Below are 24,597 nucleotides of genomic sequence, written 5' to 3'. Positions count from 1 at the left end.
TACACAGCGGGCCCATTTTATAGAATTATTCTCTTAACCAGCCTCATCTGTCTGGTTCCTAACAGCTTCATTCTGGAAATATGGTCACCTCCCCAGAGGGAGGTTATACTTAAATAAAATCAGGGTTCATTAACCAGGAAGAAGGAGAAAATGCATTTTTGGATAAGAAAACAATAGTGTCTGTATACTATGATTTTTAAAAAATCCTCGCTTAATGACAAACATTTTCTGCATGTAAACCTCAATATAATTCCCAGTGTCTTCAAAATTGTTCTTTAGTTGCTTTCCACCATTTATTAAACTAGTTCTTGTTTTGGATGTCTCAGCTCTTTTTTAAGTTCGAGCTTTTTCAGATAAGGCTGCCATATAAATTATTTTGTGAATTCTTTGTGAAACTTTGGAATCCAGGTGTGAAACTCCTGAGTCAAAGGATCAGAGGGCCTGTAATGCTCTGTGTGTAGAAAACTTTCCATTAGAATCAGCAACCTCTAATTTTTCATACTAAAAGAGTGGTTCTTGGTTACGTAGAGCATTGCTTCAGATATGGCACCCTGTGCTTCCCTGGGAAGCTGAGGAAGGAGTTGCTATGAAGACAGCTGCATGCAGGTATCTGAAAAAAAGTAAGCCAAACAGGGATGAGGCCCCTGGGCTGGGAGTGTGTCACCAGAGGATAAGAAGCAAGCAGATGATAACAATGGGAGAAACTCCCTAGGAGAGGGAATGAAGATTCACAGGAAGGGTGGCCGCATGGTGGCTGCTATGGGGCAGAGCTTATCTGCCTTAGAATAGCTCTTCCCCACCTGTATTTTAGACACTGATGTTCCCCCACACAATGAGTGCAGTTCTTACTCTCGGCCACAAAGGGCCTGGGGCATGGAGGAGTAGAAAGGAGAAAAAATAGTAACATCTTCATAAAACACTTCCCTATCATCATCTTTTTATATTTATACCATAATACTAGGCAGATGTTATTGCTTCATTTGACAGGTGTGAAAACTGAGGTCCTGAGAGAAAAAGGGACGTGCTTGAGTGCATGCCATGACTGAGAGGCAGATCCAAGGCTCACACAGGTCTCCGGATAGGTAGTCTTTTGACTAGGGTTAAAGGTAACCCTGCATGTGATCCATTCATTCCTCAACCATCTATTGCATACCTAGTCCACTTTGGAGATATGCAACACACTGAGCATGATCCCACCCTACATGAGTGTCCTATTGCTCTGTAACAAATACAACAAACGTGCACAGTTCTGAAAACGAGAGGTCTGAACTCATCAAGTGCTGCAGGGCCACCCACATCTCTCCACCCAGAAGTCCTTGGCTTGTAGCCACATCACTCCCATATCTGCCTCTGTCTTCCTGCTGTCCTCTCCTCTGTGTATCTAATTTCCCTCTGTTTCTCGCATAAGGACACTTGAGATGGCATTTAAGACTGACACGTGCATTCAGAATCATCTCTTTATCTCTAGATCCTTAATTGACTCACATCTACACAAATGGCACCACATAATGTAAACATTCACAGGTTCTAAGGAGTAGGAATTGGGTGGAGTTGTCTTCTCACCGGGAATCAGTGTCTAGTCAAATGATAAATGACTTTATGGAAAAGCACCGCAGAACCTAAGTATTAGCTTTCCACCCCCTGAAAGCCAGCGACCAGTGGAGATGACCAGGAGAGACAAATGGAATTCACTTCACATCTGCAATGTCAGCAGAGCATCTTCTACTTCAGGAGAGGTCTTTCTTATGTTTCCAAGTAGTGTCCCTATGGGTCCTTCATCTCTGCTCCTCTGTCCTTGTTCGGGTATCATGCAGCCTACTGGATGCACTCTGGACGTGATGCAATATTGAGGACTCTATATGACAGCATGGGAGACGCCAAGGCCAGTGTACACTCTGTTTTCTGATCAGATTTATCAAGGCTTAATTCTGGTTCATTCCCCTCCATGCTGACCTCAGCAGAACAAGGCCCCCTTCAGCCACTCCCTGAAAGCTACCTCCCATGAGGGGCCAAGTCTCAGTAGCCAGAGCCTTGCTGTCTTTGCCTTGGCTCCCAAGGGGTCCATTCAGCTCTCCAGAGTCTAAGGCAACACTAAAAGCAAATTGCATATCCCCAAATCTATTCCAGAAAGGGAAAGGGAAAGAAGAGAATGAACCCAATTCCAAGAACTCTGCTATTGGTCTCCTAGATCACCCCCCTTGCATTCCTCCTACTGGGGGCTCCAACTTTCTATTCTCAAACTTGTGACTCCTAGGAGAATGGTTCACTGATGGAGCATGAGCGGGTGAGTCCTCCCTTGTCTCAGGGACAGGCACAGTTCCACCCTCTCCAGAGCCCTTAATTCCCAGAAGGACCCCTTACCCACTTCATCCCCTGAATGGCGTGGTGCTGCCCAACTTGGACCGTCCTCAAGGAGGCAGGGTAGTGGGCTGGTAGGATTATGGCAGACAAGCCCACCACATTCAGGCTCTCTACTTGGCCTATTAAGATTGTGCCCTCATCTTTCTGAAGCCTTCAGGGCCCAGAAAAAAATCACCCTTCAGGACACCTAAAGTCACCAAAAGCGACTGTTCTTTGCAGCATTTCTCTTTTTGCTAGGAACTCACTTGCTTCTGGGAACTGTCCCTTCTCCTGCCCATCCTTATACCATAGAACCTGCCCCAATTCTCTTCCTTGTGACCGTAACCAATGGTCATCTGACTAGAAAACAGTCAGAGCTGTCATGAGTGATTTCGTGCTGAGATAAGGTAGTCCATCCCCAAATAGACAGAACTGAGGGTGTGGGATCTCAGGTGCTCTGGGCAGCCCAGCCAAAAAAATGTCACTGGTAGTTTTTAAAAAAAATTAAAAAGAGACATAAAGAGAATCCGGAGGCAGAGGTCAGGGAGAGGACTGGTTTCGGCATGGTAATCTGACTCCCAATTCTAGATTATACTTGGCAGGCCTATTGGGTCCTTCAATTCTATGAGACATTCAATCACCAACCCTAGAACTCCTTATTTTCCTCTCTTAAGGGCTACCCAGAGTTCGTTCCTGTTCTTTGCAACTGAAAGGGACCTGGATAATCACATCCTGTGTTCCAGGGCTAACTCTGAAAGGTCCTGCCTTCCCTGTTCACCATGGCTTCTGTGGCCTTCCTCTCCCCTGCCAAACCTCACTCACCTCCCTGGCCTCCCCTTCTGCCTGGCTCTTCTAATTATGAGATCTGACCACTCACTTCTGCCTCTGGCCATTTAGTTCCAATCTCCTGACTTCTCCATTTCTTGTAGTACTTCAACAAATAGCAATTCTGCTAAGTACACCACGTTGACAGGCCCCCTTGACCTCTTCTCTTCCTTAATGGTGTCTGTAGGCAGGACCCCAGGGACCCATCTGCCACCAGGGACAGATTCTGACTCTGCTTTCCTTTGGATACATTTAGCCTTAACCTTTCCGGCCTCATCAGGCTCTCAGAGGTCCCCACTCCCTGCCATTCTGCTGAGGCAATTATATGCAATCATCATCCCCTGGATCCTGGGCACTCACTCACCAGGACCTCAACTCACAAGGGCAGGCAGACAGGCAGCAGAGATCACAGCTCATTCTGCATGTTAGACAACTGCAGGCACTGAAGTTGGGGTGGGGGAGAAGACACGGCCTCTGTCCCTGCACCTAGCACCTACAGTCTCTCCCATTGAGGAGCCCTGCTGGGAGATGAGAGATGCCCACAGCATTTCAGAAGAGAAGCCACACTGAGCATTCTAATCTCAGCCGGCCTGAAGACTTTCCTCTCAAATTTGGCCAAAAGCCTGAGGATTCACATCTTGCTACAGAAATCAGCCACGGGGGCTGGAAATCCCAAGCTCTGAAAACTCAGTGTTATAATTATAAATAAACTCTGGCCAAATTTCAGTTTTATGTCAACAGCTAAATTATCCTTTCTTTTGTAACGGGGTTTATTATGCTCAGATTCTTGAAGGGAAATGAAATGATTCATGAGATCCAGGCTCCAGTGATGGACTTCGGCACCAAGGGTGCTCTTGGGAAGAAGAGTGGTTCTCACACCATTCTTCAAATGCTGGCCAGAAGTGCCTGCCGCACAGTGGAGTCCACTTCCTTAGGGCTGTCTCCTCCTGTCCACCTCTGCTCTGTGACAACAGTTCTCCTACTCCCCCTGGGAGCCACAGAAAAGTGGCTAAGAAAACTGCAAAGACTCAGGCACGTCAGGCAGCACTCAGTCCACAGAAGAATGAATCCCACAGGTGTTTAGGAGGTCAAAGGGAGCCTTCTGCCAATATCCCAGTGAGAGCGCACACATGGCACTGTGTGGTTGGCAATTTGCTGTACATCCTCTCCCTCCCACCCCCTCTCTCTTTCTTTCTGCCTTTCCTTCCCTCCCGCCAACCCAGTACTAGAAATTGAACTCCACAGGGGTATTCTACCAATGAACTACATCCTAAGCCCTTTTTATTTTTTGTTGTTTGAATTTTGAGGTAGGGTCTCACTAGGTTTCTAATGCTGGCCTCAAACTTGCCATCCTCCTGCCTCAGACTCCCAGGGCACACGGATATGACAGGCACGGACCAAGTACCTCTCTGTGAAGGATAGTCTCAAATGACAGAACAATCATCTGATTTCCATTTCACAGTGGGCTTGTGCCTAAACAGGGACAATGGCTTGCTTTGAGGACCTCTGCTGGGATGTAGCAGAACCCCGACTTGAGCTCATATCTTCTCATTTTATTTGTGATGTTTTATCCATATTATCATGCCTCGAAGTACTTAGCAACTATTGTTTTAATTTAAAGCAGAGGATGAAAACCTTTTCTGTGAAGGACCAGAGAGTAAGTATTTTAGATCCTGTAAGCCATGCAATCTCTGTCACAAATACACAACATGTAAAATGAAAGCAGACGTAGAAATTATGAATACAGATGAATGTGGCTGAGTACCAATAAAACTTTATTGACAAAAACAAGTTATGAACTTGATTTGGTCTGCAATGAAGTAGCCTTCACATTTTCCTTCTTTTCTGACTGCTCTCCTTTTAGCCCATCTTCTCCTAGTATATTTGGATTTTACATATTTATGACATTTTACATATGACTGACGATATTGACATCCACTATCCACTGTTATTTTTTTTTATTTTCTGGAAATATGGCTGTGCTCACACTCTGCAGTCCCCACAGGCATAAACAGAGCAACTTAGAAATAGAAATATATATAGAAATAAGGCTGAACTTGGTGACTTTAAACTTCTTCTTGGACCCTAAAGAGTTACCACCCAGTGTAACATAATCTATGAAGGTCTTGCACTCCCAAATCTTCACTGTTTGCCTCTAAAGCTTGAGCCCTTAATATCTGGGGTGGATGCTATATACCGTCTCTTTTATTATGCTGCTCCCATCTTTTCATGAAAAATGCTATGGTTCCAGTGACTCATAAAATGGAGAAAAGACTCCACAGGAATGAGGATTTACAGTCACTTAGCCCTGCCACTAACCTCCTCACATATTGCTGCTTTATCCTGTTTACTTGATCACTGTTATTCTACTATATTTCAGTAAAACTATTATATATATATATATATATATATATATATAGTCATTTTTTATGACCTCAAAAGCAAAACATCAATCATATAAAGTTTCAGGAATGTACAGGATTATGAAGAATAGAATCATAATCACACTTCTCTTATGAAACAAGAAACATTATTTTAATGTCATTATGTATATGTTATTCTACTATATTTCAGTAAAACTATTATATATATATGCATATATATATATAATTAACTTGAATGCATGTTTTAAGATATATCTTAAAACATGCATTCAAGTTAATTACAAAGACTTCTAATCTCAGAATTACATTGAATTGCAAGTTCTTTGCATTGGAAATAATTTTAAGGACTGTATTTTCCTGGTAGTAGCACTGTATGAACAAGCAATAAAACATCTTGATAGTCTCAGTAATTCATCCACTCTGTGAAATTGTCTATTAACTAAGAGTTCACTTCTTATGGGATAGCTAATTCTATCTTTACACATTACTGAGCAATACAAATACCCTTATTTATTTTACACTAAAATTTTACAGTTGGTTAGTGCTAACTAATGGCATTAGGTCTATTTACTCTCTTGAACAATTCTGTATTAATTTGAAGATTATAATCACACTCTATTTAATTTTCTACATCTAAGCAAAGCCTTCTTGTATTATTTTTGCATCTTGATGTCAAAGCCCCACAAAATCTTATATATAAAGTACTTTTCCACTTTTATACAGATTTGCATCATTTTTAAAAACATTTTTGAGTTTTGGGGTAAAAATGAAATAGAACATTTACCTTCTACCACAATAACCCCCTCACCATGCAAATCCAACAACAGTAGGAACATACAAAATATAATCTGTCATTATTCTTCAAGGCACTCAGCTTTAACCATGTTTTTACTCCACAAAAATATATTACTTCCAATAAATTCTGTGATTTCATATATATATTTATTTTTATTTTTTATGACTTTAAGAGCAAAACATCTATCATATAAATTTTCAGGAATGTACAGGATTATGAAAAATAAAATCATAATCACACTTCTCTTATGAAAAAAGAAACATTATTTTAATTCATTTTGTTTATGCCTGTTTATAAAATTTGTTTTAATACACTCATATACATTTCAATATAGTTAACATTATGCTATTTTTCTAGGTTTTCAGTTTAAAAATGTTTTCAATGAATACACAATCCATACTATAGACATGCTCTAATTTACTGAAACAATCTCTTATTGTCAAAACAATTTCTTATTGGCCATACTACCCAAAGCACTATACAGATTCTATTCAATTCCAATTAAAATTCCAATGTCATTCCTTATTGAAATAGAAAAGGTAATCATGAAATTCATCTGAGAAACATGAGAGACCCAGAATAGATAGAGCAATCCTTAGTAAGAAGAGTAAAGCAGGAGACACCACCATATCAGACTTAATCTGTCTTACAAAGCTATAGTAATGCAAACAGCATGGTATTGGCACCAAAAATAGACATGTAGACAATGGTACAGAATAGAAAAAACAGAGACAAACCCAGATAAATTTAGTTATCTCATACTAGACAAAGGCACCAAAAACAAACAGTGGAGAAAAGATAATCTCTTCAACAATAGTGCTGGAAACCCATATGCAGCAAAATAAAAATATTCTTGGACATTTTCTTAATGTTTACAAATGTCCCTTATATTGATGTGATGAACTCAGTTGTAAATCATGCTTAAATTTGCTCGCTTCATGAATTAATTTCTTTTGTGCGTGCTGGCTTAAAAGGATGGATGTTTTAAAGTTCTTATCTGTAATCCTAGTGGCTCAGGAGGCTGAGGTAAGATGTTCATAAGTTCAAAGCCAGCTTCAGCAATTTAGGAAGACCCTGTCTCTAAATAAAATATAAAAAGGGAAAAGGGCTGGGGATGTGATTTATATATATATATATATATATATATATATATATATATATATATATATATATATATATATATTTGCGGAAAACTGAATCTGAATGTCAAATATATTACAGTTTTTCTCCTTATTACTTTTACTTTTTTATGACCATGTATTTGTTTTGTATATAAATATGTTACCTTTAGCATTAAAACACAAAATTTATGGTGAAGCTTTACTTGCATGTATACTTTTAAATAGGCTTCCTAATATGCATTTCTTATAATATAGATATAATTTATTGTGAGTGATGCTGAGGGTTCAACACAACTCCAACTGGCACAGAGCTACTTGAAACTTTCCACAGGAGAAGCAGACAGCCTATCTCATAGACACTGACATTAGTGTGGGACCAAATGCTCCTTTCCTTCACCAATCAAAGAAATTTGCATTTATGTGAATTATTGTCACTTTATAAAAAATATAAGATTGGAGAATAACTCTTTATTTGTCAACATCTGAATATTTCCAGGTATAAGTGTTTAAAGCCTTGGGTATCACTGACTGCTCCAGATGCCCGAATTTATATATGTAAAAACATAAATAGGCACATACAATCAAGCTATATTAAAAAATGCCAAATAATTCATAAAAGCAATTACAAATAATAGTTTATAAAAGATGCACATTATGCAATTTGAGTTCTTCTCAGTTGTACTCATGAAGAAAAACCACTGTTTTTTTCTTTGCTTGTCTTTCAGTGCTTCCTTCCCCAAAAGGAAGCTATTAAAATGTATTGATTTGTGTAAAATCATCAGCTATGATTGAATCATGCAATGCTGATACTACCCAAAAGTGGCAGCTGGGAGGCTTCTGGTTAGATAAAGAAAAAATAAAAATTATATGTACTACTGTCACCAAAACATCATTTATCTAATGTCATAGAGGAAATTTGGAATTTTACTTTATTGTTGATAGGGTACTTTCTTCATCTTATAATACTTTAATTCATTCTAATTATAGTAAGCAGTATTAGTTTCATAACAATAAAAATTCTCTATATTTTTCACAGATTGCTTTAGAATATATAAATGATTGCACTGGCTACAGATTGACATTATGCTTTCATGTTCTAAAAAAAAGAAATATGGCAAACAGAAGTTGACTAGAAACATCCAAATTGCATTAATACCAATATCAAGTAAGTTTCTTTGATTTGATTGTAAATAAGATAAATTTTTCAAAAATTAATAGGTCATTGAGAAATAAGTTAACTTCACAATTTTATAGATTACAAAAATACAGAATTATACCTTTTTTATAACTAAACATTTGTATTTAAATTCATTTATTTGTCTTATTTTCATGAAAGAAGTCAACTTATTTCAGGTTCGCTAATAATTCCAAGGCTAGAAGGAACCATTTCCCAGTTGTCCTATTTTGGGATTGAAATCTTAAGCTTTGTAAAAAAAAAGCAGGCCCGACTTCCTCTTTATGCATCTTCTAGACACAATATGATGTCACAGTCACTGCTGATTCACCTTTCAGGCCTTTAATGTCTGATCAGCAAGCTATCCAAAAAACTCTGCATCAGAAATCCTTGGGAGGAATCACTTGAGCAGTGAAGGCACAGAAGTTCAGGTTGTGAAGATGCTGGTGCTCATGAAGCAGAGATTTATTGTATTTTAAATTACAGTTGCACTAGCATAACTCTGATGTATATTAATCCTAATACCTGTTTTAATCATTTTCTACTATGGTTGAGTAAAGTGTCGGGGTTGAGATGTATTGTCTTGTTTTGTTTGAAGTTCCACATCTCTAACCTTGGTCACAATACAAGGTTAATTTCAATGTTTTTAACATATTTTCATAGTGGTATTGATATTATTTCATTCCATTTGAGCCAGATAGGTTACATGGAGCAGACCTTCCCAACTGTTGTACCCATGCATAATAGGTCACAGGCCTGTGAGATAATGATATCCTCTGTTCTCTGTTGAGGCCTGGAGGAAATGAGAACTCCCATAACTATCAACAGCCAGGAGAAGCCTTAACAATTTATTCTAACTTGCCACAAATGTTATTTTGAAGTGCTATATTATGAGAAAAGCCAGAAAGCAATGCTATCAAGTACAGAAAAGGTTTGTCTCAATTTGCAATGAATACAGATTGGCATATATTTCCTAGGTATCTCTCAAAGATGAAGTGAATAGTTGCCATTTGAAAGATATGCCCTTAGGCTGAAAATATTTTTAAATTGTGAGGATTACTAGAGTATGTGATTTGCCTTGATAAAATAAATAAAGAGCTAAAGGTAGTTATGATGATATTAAAATAAATTCTGACTGAAACTCCCAATAAAACAATATCACAAATATCACACACACACACACACACACACACACACACACACACACACGTGCACAAGTGCATACACATTTCCATACAGAGCTGATCTGACTCAGTTCCAAACTGAATATTTCATTCCTGAATGAATCCAAGGCCTTTCTCTTTTCTATTTAGTAAACTGCTAGGAGTTTTTTCAAATTTATTATTTTTCACATTTTTTTTACCAGGATTAACAATTGACTCTATTTTTCATGCCTTTTGTTCATGTAGAAACAGTTTTTATCACTGAATAGGTTATTGAATATCTTCTGGCTACTATACAGATATGGTGAGTAGTAAGTCTCTATATTAAAATTGTTGATTTCTACATATTATTCTGGTGCGGTGAAATTCAAAACTATGCTTCAACAAATGAAATGTGTCAGGTTCTTCAGACATGCTAAAAATTCAAATGTTAAATTTTCCAATGTAAAACATCTTCTCTAAATATACTTTATCTAAATGTAATAATTTTCTTTACAAACAGGTGAAATAAGAAATACTATCTTTATTATTACCTGGAGATTCAACCATTGAATCAATGGGAAAAGCTGTATTTATAGAAAAAATTTAGAAATTGTTTATTACATTTACTATTGAATCCACTAATGGAATAATCATGGAGTTAAACAAAATAATATTCCATATGCCAACCTATTTATCTCCTGACAAATCTCTACTCACTCTCTAACCTTCTCTGTGGGCAGACTTGTTTTTTGTGCAAAATAAGAGGTCCAATTACCTCTTATTTTGTTATATCTTTGCTCTGACAGGAGGTGGTACCCTGATTCAACCACTGGGATGTTTGGAGCCACATTCCCTTTAATGCTATTGCTTTAGGCACAACACAAAAGGCAGTTTTAACTAATCTTATTATTTGCAGGAAATAAACATCTATGTGGGTTACATTGACATCACTAAGAAATGTGAACCTCCTTCTTTCATAAATGTGGATAAATAAGTGCCAAAGTGTTTCCCATTATGGTTTCCAGGATGCAGGTTTCAATATACTAGTCATCATCATAGTAGTATTAATTAAGTTTATACCTTAGTAGTGGATGTTAAGTAAGATGTCATGCATAAATCAAATCTTAATAATTAGTTTTTTCCCTTAGTTTTTGATTTGAGAATAGATTTATTATCTTATTTATGTTTAATTGTCAATAGCTCTTTGCTGTTTAGGGGTTCTCCACCATCATGTATACTGCCAGCCTACCAAGCTAAAGTATTAATGATTTGCCAAATATTGTTGTGCTTAAAACCAATCAAAAACTTCTTAAAATTATGTCTTACCCTCAGAAAAGAAAAACCCTGTTTTATAAATGTAGCATTCTTTTTCAGTTACTTTAATAAACAAGACACAGGAGCACATGTGTGTTCAAAGGCAGAGTCCCTCACCCCTAATAGTAAAAAGAGATACTATCCAATATTTAGTCAACAAATTAGGAAATAATTAAGTATTAATAAAAATGGCTTGTTTTTAAAATAACTTCTAATGTATGTATTACTATGCTAATTTCCCAAATAAGATAAGAGGCTTAAGATAACCCCAAGTGACTCAATCATAGCATACCCCAAGCTGAAATCTGGGTATATTTTGATGCAAAGCTTATAGTCCTTTTTTCATACCATGTTTAGTCAATTACCTACTTTGTATCATTTTTGGAGCCAAAAGAAAATCTATCTTGCAGAAGCTCCTGTGTCATTTGTGAAAGTTTCCGAAAATACAACTCCATCCTCCTTTTTCTGTCCCTGCTGCTCATCACAAAATGAATGAGGGTTTTGCCAAACAGATTGTGTTGCTGGCAGGACTAAAAGCATGAAGAGTTCTTTGCCTTGAAAAAGATCACTGATTCTTACGAATTAAATGCATTTTGATATGTTCTCCTTACCCATCATCTCAGTGCCTTACAGCCATTACATCTTTTTTTTCTTGTTACAGTTAGAGCAGAGATGGACCAGTCCTTCATGTCACATACTGAAATGAGTCAGTGTTGACTGATACAGTTCATCCACATTGCAGGCAGGGATTCCCAAAACTACTACTATTAATCTGAAAGTGTTTTTCAAATAAATGTCATTGAAGCAGGAGAAAAGGACTCCACGAAGAGAAGCAGCTTCCCCCTCCTTTCTTTTCTTAATTTTGGATATACAGTACTTAATTAAGATCCATTATGTCCTAGTCATTTTGCTGAGTGCTAAGGGTCATGAGTAGAGTGCAAAGAAGAATGAAGAAAGGTCAGAGCCAGAGTAGAGAAAGGGATGTGCAAGTCAGAATCAGACGTTATTTTCAGTTCCTACACCTGTCTTGAAATACAGTAACATTGGGTATAGGGCTTCAACATATGACTTATGGGTAACACAACCCAGTCCATAATAATGCCCATTGATCAACAGCAATAACATGCAATAGAGAGAAGTTAAAGTCAAATACCATAAGTATACTAGTTAGTCAGAGGTTCAAATCCAAAGCCTGCCACTTCCCAATTGTGTTAACATTGGTGAGTTTTCTTAACCTTAGTGCTTCCTTCCTTTGTGGATGTAACAAGGACAATAAGTATCCTTTCTCCTATGGCTATCATCAAGTATTTTATATCTAATTAGAATATAAATTGAAATGAGAAGCTACTATTAGTTGTAGATAAATAGTTTCAAAGATGTTGTTACTCTTCTTTCTATGGTAGGCATAGTATTTGAGGAATTGTGAGAATCAAAAGTAAGAGAAAAGACAGGAAATTAAATGCTTACACTATTTTTTCTTAATGAATTTATTTTATATAAATATAGTTGTGAGGCTAGGCTTACACAGAGAAAGATGCTTTAGATTTCAGAAATGTGTAGCTTAATTCATTCTTTAAAACAAATCTTTACTGAGCATTTATTATGTGTCAGAAATTGTGCCAGGCATTTTGGAAACAGCAGTGAGCAGAAATCACTATTCTTGGGGAATTTATATTCTAGAATTGAAATGTCACCTCCACTTCCGGAATTGGGCAAAATAAGGTCCATCAAATAAGGAAAATAAATTAATTAAAATAAATTTACAACATAATACAAGTTGGCATTAAATTGTGATCATGTGGTCAAAAGATAGATAGGCATAGTACTAGCTCTGGGGCTGTAGGACTGGCTTCCACAAGTGCCACCCCATCCCTGAAATACAGGTTTGAGACCTTGCCATCCCTCACCATAGCCCAAGCAGACTTTCCTCCCCTCCCTGCCCTGCTGCGCATGTGGTGCAGGAGGAAGCGCTGGCCTTAGGGTCCCTCAGGGCTGCGCTGCCACCTCCAGCCTCTGACGTCCTGCGCCAGGTGCACAGCCAGCGTGCATAGGCGTGTGGGTTTTGAAGCCACGCAGCATACCCTGTAGCCAAGAGCAGGCAGGGAGCCCGACCTGCAGGTCCCAGATCCTGCTGTCGTGGTCCCTGGAGTGCAAGTGACTCTGGCTTCACATGGTGTCTGCAAGCTCACGTCACCTGTTTGATAGCCTCCCACCAAATCAGAGGGCAGCGCTCACCAGGAGCCCCAAGTGTCACCGGCTCCCCTGCAGATTAGAACTCGCCTCTCATAGTTCCTCCCTTCATTCCATTTAAAGCTCCCACTGGCTTTAAGAAAAAGTTAAGTGTGAGCTCAGTTTCTTCAGCGCTTTCTTCCACTGCAAGATGGTAAGTGAGGAACTGGCATTTGCTAGTCCTCTGGCAAAACCTGGGGCTCTGAAAGCTAACAAACTTTGCACTGAGAATTTATTCCATTTTTGGAGCAAGCTTTCTTTGCTATCTACCAATTAAAATAGATCCTCTCCTCTCTTCTTTTTATTATCATCTGTCTTCTCTCTCTTCCTCCCTTCCTTTCCCTCTGCCTTTCTCCCTGTTATTTTTATTCTTCATATTTCCCCAAAATTTCACCTATTCACCTTCACTTACTATTCATTCTTCCTCTTATTCCAGATTATGTACATATTTGCAAACACTTGGAGTTGAACTACTGTAAGAGTATTTGGGGTTTGTTTTCTTCTCAGGTGTCAATTGCCTAATAGTTTAACTTGGATTCGAATAATAACCTCAAGGAATGAGTCTGCAAACATGCTTTTAAAATGAAAACAAGAAAAATAGCTTTTGATAAACTTCTGGCTTAACTTCTTTGGTCTGCACTCCCCAAGCTGCATTTGCTTCTGAACTGTGTATTTTTTTTCTTTTCTAAGACTTAACTCACTGGGAACATTAACAAAGTGTGACTTAATTGACTCATTTTCCCCTCTTCTGTTTATGTTATGACCAAGAAAGTACTCAAGCCAACAAAAGATTTGTAGCAGTCAAACAGAGTTTATCTAAACCTAGGCTCTGCTGGAATAAATGGCTTTTACCTGATTAAACATTGACAAATAATTAGGAATGGACTGTTGTACAAATTAACCTAGGAAGGCTGCATACTTATAATTGTTTGGAGATTTGAAAAGAGTGTTTGTTTGAGGTTTGAGAAGTGGCAGGCAGGAAGGTACTCCCTGGATCAGAACACAGTGAGAACACACGTCAGGCAGTTAGTGGTGGCAGGATAACTTTGCAAGGACATTGAGCCCTAGTGATGAAGATATCTAGAGCTTGCAGTCTTTGCTCATTTCTTTCAGCTTTTAAATGTTTACTTGGAGTGATGTTACATTCCTCTGACTGGAGCTGGGGCAAAGTTTATTTAATTACCTACAAGGAACAAAGTTTATTTAATTATCTATAGAACAGAGATAGAGAGAACATATGCACTTATGTCTATATATGCATTTGTCTATATGTATGTATATTATACAAGTATGTATATGTATGCACATAACTATATGTATGTGTATGTATATATATGCATATGCACATATATACATTATATATATTATATTATATATATATATATATATTTGCATATACATTATACACAGCATGAGTTTGTGTGTATCTCTATTCAGATTCCCATAAGATCCAACAGAATGTTAGTTTGGAGGAGAAGAGGAAGGGAAGCATAAGACAATTATTGATTCAGAGGTTAGTCTATAAGATGCCATATTCTGCTTTTTCATCCTTTTTAATGGGTTCTTTGTCTTCCAAGGTGATTAGAAATAGAAATATAATTAAGATAGTTCTGACTGGCTTATTTGGTGAGCTAGGCATTACAAAGGAAAATATAAATATGATTCATCCAGTAGTAGTCTATTCATTGTTCAAGGACCTGTGGAAATGTTAGGAAAGTCATAGGAGCTGATTCCTTTTTAGTTATTATAATTAAACCACTCAAAATTTAATCTGGATCTAAATTTAACACCTTCACTGTTTCTTGATTAACTGTATGTAATTTCTGTGTGTTTCTCCCACCCTTCTCTCCGTCCACATCTGCATCGCCCAATCTTCTGGGAAACCCACCTCCACCCCAACTCCTTATACTGAATTTCACAGAACACCATTCTGCCTTGCCAAGACCAGTATTTTGCAGGAGACAAGAGTTATAATTGCCTGTATTCCACTACACCGTCAGAAACTAGTGTTGACGTTTCCACGGAGACTTGGATCTCTTTCTGGGCTGCTGGTCTCCTGGACAACAGTGAGCCCCAACAAGCACCACAGGCACAGGGTAAGTTCTGCTCTTCTGCTTTAGTGGTAGACCTGGAGCCCTTTTCAAGCAATGTGGCTGCAATGCATCATGGTCTGGGACTCTGGAAAAGGGATGTTATAAAAAATTTAAGTTAGTCCAAAGAGTCTTGAATTTTACAACCTTAACTTCTGCTATTTTGTACTTGCCAAATAGTGAAAATGGGATTATTCCTCTTTCTTGCTGGACAACACGTGTTTCTCCCTCTAATGTATAGTACTTGGAGATTCCCAACTCACTGAAAGAACTTTTCTGGGTCATATTTTATAAACAACATCCTAGTAGAATGTTTTGGAGTCAAGATACTAGTTATAACATTTCTTTTGAAATTCAGGAAAATTTCCCAAGTATGATAAAGAAACAAGAATGAATAACTTCATCTTTTATTTCATAGAGGAGATTCTATAGACAATGCCTTGTAAGTAGAAACAATTATTCTCTTACACACACACACACAAACACACACACACAAGCACTCACATAGGATTTCAAAGTGGGAGGGAAGTATAACATTGATGGAAAATTATGAATGGTATTAATCTTGACTTGAAGGTTAGTGAACATTTTTATAAAATTAAGTGAATTTCTGTATAAATAGTCAAATTTCTCTAAAAATTTTCAGATATCTTAGAATTAAATACCTATACTATAGTTTGCCATATGCTCCTTTGGTGGACACAGGGGTTAAGGAAAGGCACACAAAAATGAAAACCTAAAAATGTTGAAGCACACTTACATATTATGGATAAAGTTGTTCAGTTTTACTTTTTCACTATAAGCAACAGCAAAGACAAAATGCCCAAAATATGAACCCAAACTGTTTACAAAATTGAATTCCTGTTTTCTTACTCACTACTCTATTTTAATAAAAAATTCTTCAGTAACAGCAGTTTAAGAAGAACAGGGAAAGAGTCAGAATGGTATTAATGAGATGGAATAAAGTAAAAAAAAAACAATTAAGTATGCCCAAATGCTTTGGATTTACAGGCATAGCTTCCTGTCAAATATGAAAAAAAAATCTTTGTAAAAGCATAAAAAATATACAGATGAAAACAGTTAAAACAGAGAAGGTAGAATTTTGCAATTTTTTTATCATGGTCTTCAGAGAAACAAGGTGCAAATTATTTAAAAGTAGACATTGCTACTAAATCAAATTCTGAATTCTATTCATTAGATTTAACAGGTAGGCAGACAGAAAAGGAAATAATAGCATCAAAAATGTTATTAGATTATCAAGCCAAACACTATATTATTAATGTTGAAGCTTAGAAAAATAAAATAAAAATTACAAAAAAGATAGTGGGATTGCAATATTATGCCTAGTGGAAGGAAAAGGTTAATAAACATTTGAATGAATTAATGATGCAGCTGAGAGAGTCTTTATTAATTTAACCAACAAGAATATACATACAAAGAGAAGAATATGACCACTTAGTTCCAAAAAGAAAAAAAAAATCCCACCTCTTTAACCTCTTTGGCATAGGTTGTATAAATATTTGTCTGTCACAGCTTGCATCCTTCTTCTGAAAGCTTTAAATATTTTGTTCTAGTGTGAGGAAGCAAGAGCTATTTTTAGAAAGGTAACTGAACCTATTGCACTTTGGGAATGGTTTGGTGAGTTCATTGCACATAAGTCAAAAGTGTGTTTTCTATGCTATCCATTTTGTATTTTCTCATAGATTCATCTTCTAATTCGAGTTTTCCTATTCTGGACTCATGTTCCTGGGAAGAAGCTCAGCTTTCCTCACAGCTCTACAGAAATAAACAGGTATGTGTGGATAGTTAGAACATTGAGACTGGCCATACATCCTGCAGTCCATTCTCCACTTGCATCCTCCCTTAAGTTTATGCTGCTACTTTTTCCTCTTAAAATTCACATTAACTCACTTTAGAACTAAAATGAGCATATGTCGAGAGAGAGAGAGAGAGAGAGGGGGGGGGAAATAAAGAAGGAGGGAGAGAGAGAGAGATTGTTCATCTAACTCCTCTCTCTTTCTGTCTCAACCCCCCCATACACACACACTCATATACACAAATAACACTTGAGGAAGACATGAAGTCAGGCTCTGACTATATCACATTTTAGCTGTGTGACCTATCACATCCACCTTTTCCTCATCCATGAAATTGGAATATTTATGCGGCATATCTCAGAGGGCTAATGGAAAGACCAAATGGAATCATGTCAGTATTTTAAAATGATAAACATGGATAATTGCCTGGAGAATTAATGATGATGACAAAGGTTTTTATCCAAATATTGTTTCATTTTCCATATTTTGTTCTTATTTGTTCCCCCAAAATAATATGATCTACTGAACAAACAGGCAGATCAATCTGAATGTGGCACAAGTCAACCATCTTTTCTTTCTTTCTTTCTTTCTCTCTTTCTTTCTTTCTTTCTTTCTTTCTTTCTTTCTTTCTTTCTTTCTTTCTTTCTTTCTTTCATGTGCAAGGAAGGAGTCCAGGTAAACCTTTCTAAACACCTTTTTTCTATATTTAAATAGTTGAATGCTGCTCATTTTCCTTTACACCTACCTGACTCCCTTGTGGTTAAAATTTTAAAAATCATGTAATACCCTCAAATACTTTGTAATGAATGAAAAATTCAGAGCACAAAACTGAACAATCATGTGGTAGGGGGTTGTTGATTTCAGTCTCAGAGGATGAGGACTCCCTGAAATTGTGTTCATAAAACAAACAGAATAATAATCAAGTTTAAGAAGGCTTAGGCACAGTGGCATTATTATAATGTTACAAAGTCAATACAGTGGAGCGACCTTCACCATTGTCTGCTTTTTGCAGCTCCAAGATACTCTGGTTCAGAAGGAAGAAGAACTTGCTAGGCTACATGAAAAGAATAATCATCTCAGACAATACCTGAATTCTACTTTGGTTAAATGTCTTGAAGAAAAGGCCAAGGTGTGTAATAATCTTTTTATAAGGTCAGGGCAGTGATTTAAGAAAGGAAACCATTAATGTAAAATTTCTTAATTAAAAGCAAGAAGTGTACTTAACAACAGGTCATGGGATATATGAGTAGAATGGATAACATTTCTTAAGGAAGTACATGACTTTCACTAGAACTTTTATGTATCATTTATTAGAAGTATCTAGATTGCAGATTCTATCCAGACATCATTACAAAAATAGTTTCTTATATATCAAAAGCTAGGGATTGCTGAGGAAACAGGTTGATCAAACGGAGAGTTAGGTGGAAATCAGAGATTTAAAAACTCAGTTGTTTTAATTATCTTCTTAATGTAGAAATTAAAGATTTAAAAACTCAGTTGTTTTAATTATTTTCTGGATTTAGGAAAATCATTCTCAATTAGAAATTTGGTTACCTGCAGCTACAAAAACTAAAAATCTGTGAAAAATCTCTCTCAATCTAAGATGCTGTGATGATAACTGGAGCTTAGTATCTTGAGCAGCAATTCAGTATATACAGTTACAATATTTTTTATTCACATTTTTCTTACACTATTAAATGAGCTATTTCGAACTCAAAGATAGCTTGCCTATAGTCTCTTTGTGTTCTTTTTTCTTTAGTTTTGTGTTTTTCCTAGTATGTGTTTGCTTCTATGACCAATTTTTACTTTACTCTTAGAGAAACTATTATTTGATATTATGTAATCTAAATTGATTATGTGTCTGCTGCTTATACTGAATCTAACAGTTGAGAGAAGAAAAGATACTAGATTTGACTACTTTACTGTATAGTAAGCTTTCATAAATAAAGGGCTAGCATTGGCTTCTAACTCTAGCCACCATTCCTTGAAAAAGACATTATTAAATTATTAAATGACATTAATTAGCTTTACCTTTCTTGACCTCAGTTCTCCAAGATTTAAAATAACAACTTTTTTCAAGGGATTGCTTTGAAAGTTAATGAAATAACATAAGGAATGTTGTATAGTGTTTAAACAAGAGTTCTGTCTATATTCAGATAACTTAGGTTTAATTCTAGGCTAAGGGATACTTAGCAAGTCACAAATATGTCTGTGTCTTAGTTTCCTCATTAATGGAGATTTTAACAGTATCTATATCCAAAGAAATAGTGCATGTGATGAACTATTCATAAATTATATCAAATAATAATTTGTTTATTTTATCAGTGATAATTCAATAAACAATTGCTTTTATTGTCATTTTTGTAAAAATTATTACTTCTCTGATTTGAAATCTTCAAGACATGATCTGCTTTTTTCAAGTTTCAAACTGAGAGTAAGAAATGAATTCAGGTTCCTAAGAAATAAGATGTTATCATGGATTTTACTTTAGTAACAGACACTAATCTAATCCATTTTACTTGTATGTGAAAAAATATTAGAAATTTAACCTATTTTTCTAAAGAATGAGGGTAACTAGTAGATATTTAAAGGAAGTATAATTTTCAAATGTCACTTCTTCAGAAATTGTTGTCATCAGATGAGTTCTCCAAAGTGTGTGGAAAATTCAGAAAGGGGAAGAGGAAACACAAAGAGCAGGGATACTCTCCTGCTGAGATCCCCCATCCTAAAAATGCCAAGAGAAACCTCTCTTGTGAGTTTGCTAACTGTGAAAAACCACCTGGGCCCCATGGTGATCCCTGGGTGCTACAAACACTTGGATTGAAAGACCTCAACACCATTGATGACACCTCATCATCTAACTACAGTGCCCTCTCCTCTCATCCCAGAATAGTGACTAGCACATACTCCCATTTTCCGAGTGATGCCATTGATTATGAAAATGTCCACAGAGAGGATGTGCCAATCAACTATGGAGGTTAAAGAACAACCCCCCTGCACAGCACTGCCAGCCATGGGGAAGACTTCCACTACTTTTCTCAACTTTCAAATCCCCCAACAGAGGTGCAAACACTTCCTTATCATCCAGCTGATGTGTCACCCAACAAGACAGAGATGACATTTTACACATCCCTGAGTCCTCACTGTAATGTCAAAACTCATTCTTTCCACCAGGAACAAGCCTTTGTGTGTAGAGATGAAGAAGGAGGCTGGAAGTTTACCTGGGTCCCTAAACAGCCTTAGTGACCCCTCTTGTATCACAGAGCACTGCCAGGAACTCTTTTACAAAGATCTCTCTTGCACTTGAACCTGACTATGTGGAGCATAGAAGCTATTGCCCAGACAATATTTAGCCACTTTAAATGTTACTCTCAACTACCACTTAAATTTGTAGGGAATAGCTTCCAAGAATCCATATGAGAGGTATATGCTCTTCCTCCACCTGAACTTGACTAGTTTGCACATCAATGTCTGCTATCAACTTCTTCTCTTTGCCCTGTACTTGAGAAGGTGTTTTCCAATCTTTTGTAGATTTCTTCAAGAACTAGATATACTTTGCTTATCATGACCTGTTTAACACCTTTTGTTCTCTTATCAAGTAGTTTAAATATGTATGGTCTTTATTTCTCTCCCTCTTCTACATTTCTTTATTTCTGAAAATTGCCTTTAGAATGAGCCCTATTGTTGTTTCAACTACTTCCTCCTGGTTGTTTAAATTGCTAGAGGTAGGGTAAAATCAAGTGTCTGCCCATCACCACTGCTGAAGAAGTATTGTGGATATAAGTAACAGTATGTCCAGAGCAGCTTAAGAGTCAAGTGTTGCAGGATGGCTTTAGCAAAACATCTCTAAGACAGCTGTGACTCCACTGATAAGCAATACCACTGAAAAATGACAAAAGTTAAAAAGAATTATTACTTCAGAATGTCCCAATACCTGCTTCCATTGGTATCTGGCCATTGTTTCTTTAACTGACATAACTCAAAAATGATATTTTTGAGGAACTATTACACAACAAATCATCATCTTAAACTGTACAGATGCTGGCAAACTGATCACTAGCCCAGCACTGACAGTGTCACACTCATTCCTTCTGTCAGTCATGTATTCATGCAATTCACCTAAAATATCTACAGAATACCTCATGCTCACTTTGTGACAGGCATTGTAATTTAGAATGGTGATAAAATGTGAGCAGTTTGGGCCCTGTGCCCACATTCATGAGACCTAGAGCCATTCATCTGCTGTCATCCCTGAGAAAGCTATTTCCCTTGCGTGAAAATTCAATTTTTCCAGCTGTGGAATACAGGACTTGATTAGATAACTTCTAACATTCTATGAATGAAGGCTGGATCCTATCAGCTTTATTTTTATTTGGTCATTCAAGGCCGTTTTTCCCTTAGATAGGTACTGCATATGCTAGGTACGGTGAACTTTATTTGCAATGGAAAAAAATAGAAAAATAAATATGAGACATTTATAATGAGCATTAGAAATCATTTCTCTTATCACAGGATTCTTTTTTCCAGTATGAGCCCACTTTGCAGGTTGATTCAGTCTGTGTGAGAGTAACCTCTATCTAAAAAAAGATACATTTTAATTTGTAAGTAAATGTGAATAGATTGAATGCAAGCATGATATCAAAGATCTCTTCTTCCCTAAATTTTTAAGAATATTTTTGGTAGTCTTAACTGTTTCCTTCCTTTCTATCCTTCAAGCTCTCTATTGTTCCCAGAATAAATTATGCATCAACGTCGGGCACCTATGCTTTTTTGGCAACATGATTAAATTCACCGGGTTGAAAGCCATCTCCATCTATCTCTTTCTATTCTCCTCTCAATACTTCACTTTGCACAATCAACTTCTTTGTGTGTGCTATTTGGAATTCTTTGTAACCAAGACATTTCTTTTGTGTTTGATCATTGCTTTATGTACATTGTGTGAGCAAATATCTATTTTATAAAACTTTATTACCTATAGTTTTCTTTATAATTCATGAAGGGGAATACAAATTAGTAATTAATATTATTCTCAGGAGTATTTTAAAACTAAGGAAGAGATAGAATACGTTCTACTCCCCCCATGCCCCCCAAACACAAAAGTGCCTTTTACATTCTTGTATCTATGCCTCTTGTGGGTGAAATTTCTCTAGAATAACAAATTTAATTAGAATTGATTATACTTTGCTACACAAGGAATTGAGTAAGCAATGGAACTATTTAAAAACTCTTATACTCAAGCTGTAAAACAAAATTTACCAGTTAACACATATTTATTTTGCAATATCCTTGTGCCATGTTATATGTTAATTACCATGAGGAAACACCCAGGCTTCTCACAGTGCATTTGGTGCATAAAAAAGTCATCAAAAATATCAAAGCTTTTGAAAGCTTTTAAATAAAACTTGGTTTCAGCCTGGTTAAAGAAACTATAGGACATTTATGTGGCAAATTATGATTTCTTCTAACTCATATCATGAATGATAGTATGGAAGAAAATTACCAAATATGTTTGCAATTATATTTACAAACATTTGATATTCATTTGAATAATGTATACAAAATTATTTTGTTAATGTTTGAGAAATTGGAAATTCATTTCACTTAAATATATGTTCTAACTTTTATAGTTTTATCATGCATTTCCAGTATACCAGTTAATATTTTATTAAGATAAAGTGGGAAATGAAACTAAATACCTTTGTGATTATGATGAATAATTTTATATTGTGCATAACATTTTTAATAATGGACTTTTTTCTCCTGGATTTTTGTGACCACAATTTTTGAATCTCTTTTGTATGATATATGATATGGCCACATTAATATCCTCAGAATTTAATGGTTCCTTCTCTCCTCTAGGATACATTAATGATTTTTCCCATGTTAGGTGGCCTGAAGAGTCAAATGCCTTAGGAGTACAGCACTCTCTTACGTAATCTCACAGAAAAATTAGAATTCAATTTTTAAAAATTTGATGACACTTCCAATGTCTTCTGATACTCTTGAAACAATCCTGTGTCTTACAAGTATCTGGAAAATATGGACAATTGGAAAGTCTCAATTCTATAGGTGATGTTTAATAAGTAGGATTACTTAAAATTGCAGTGATGTTAAACTATAATTTTGAAAAGATTAAAGGATGTGTATAAATAAAAAGACTTTAATGTACTTGATGTAATTGAAGAAAGCAAAATATGTTTTTAAATATGACAAATGGATTCAACAATAAATCGAAGTACCACAGGTATAGCAGAAAATATAGTTAGTACATTTACTGATAACTACTTTTATTTTGTACTAGGGATTGAATCCAGGCATGCTTGTCCACTAAGCCACATCCTTAGCCTTTTTAAAATATTTTGTTTAGAGACAGGATCATACTGAGTTGCTTAGGGCCTGGCTAATTTGCTGATGCTGGCTTTAAACTGCCTCAGCCTCGGGTGCCACTGGAATTACAAGTATGCACCTGACACTTGGCCATCCACTGATAACTTTTTAAATGTATAATTTTTTGCCTGTAAAGTTCAGGTATACAATTAGATATTTGTTTCAGTTTACCAAAAGATTCACATATGGTTAAATAGCAAATGCCTAATTTTAATTTTTTTAAATAAAACAACATATATTTGGTTTTCATGTTAGAAGTTTATGGTATGATTATATTTATTAACAATTTTTTTCATATTTTTATCTACCTTTTTGTTACATTAACATAAACATTCAATTTTAATCCTTATATTGGATATTCTGCAAATGTAAAATATAATTCAACACTTAATAATAAGCACTTAGATGATATGTTTCTTTTTGATTTTAACTTTTTTAAATTATGGAAGTCAATTTTGTAATGAACTTATGACTAATAAATAAATGACAAGTCATTTAATTTTATGTTCAGCCCTTAATTTGAAAACATGTTTTCAGTGAATGGAGCAATGAACTAAAAAAAAGGTTTTGTTTCTCCTATAAATCCTATGTCATAAAAATAACTGTATTTCAATTTACAAACGTGTGAGATAGTAGTATGATTAATAACTGAGGCAATTATTCAATAGATATAGCTGGTGTGAAGCTCTGCTGATGATATAAAGATGATGTTATATAAGAAGGATATATGTATTAAAACTAACTTATGTATAAATGAGAGAAACAACTTCAACATGATTGATTAAAGCAAGGGTGTAATAGGCTCTCATAATGAAAACGTCCACAATGCAAGTATGAAATATGGTTGATTCTATATATCCAAAGCATACTGTCAAGAATCTGGTTTGGGATTTCAAGGGAGGTGGTATTTGGGGATGTATTCTTGAATGGTGATAAAAATAAAAGCACACAAAAGTAATAACGAAACCAGCTCTG

General features: G+C 36.1%; 1 protein-coding gene across 1 annotated transcript; it reads left to right on the top strand.

The window, feature by feature from the left end:
- Positions 1-13,181: 13,181 nt before the first annotated feature.
- LOC144372838 (geminin coiled-coil domain-containing protein 1-like) lies at positions 13,182-24,119 on the top strand. Its single transcript, XM_078036082.1, has 5 exons — positions 13,182-13,482; positions 15,250-15,424; positions 17,122-17,210; positions 18,248-18,364; positions 19,858-24,119. The coding sequence occupies exons 1-5, from the start codon at positions 13,480-13,482 to the stop codon at positions 20,215-20,217; spliced, it is 744 nt and encodes a 247-aa protein (XP_077892208.1). The 5' UTR covers positions 13,182-13,479; the 3' UTR covers positions 20,218-24,119.
- Positions 24,120-24,597: the final 478 nt, after the last annotated feature.

This window comes from Ictidomys tridecemlineatus, unplaced genomic scaffold, assembly GCF_052094955.1.
Source record: "Ictidomys tridecemlineatus isolate mIctTri1 unplaced genomic scaffold, mIctTri1.hap1 Scaffold_173, whole genome shotgun sequence".
In the NCBI taxonomy this organism is placed as follows: Eukaryota; Metazoa; Chordata; class Mammalia; order Rodentia; family Sciuridae; genus Ictidomys; species Ictidomys tridecemlineatus.
Note: the sequence above shows the minus strand (reverse complement) of the source record. Positions and strands in the feature narration are given on the sequence as shown.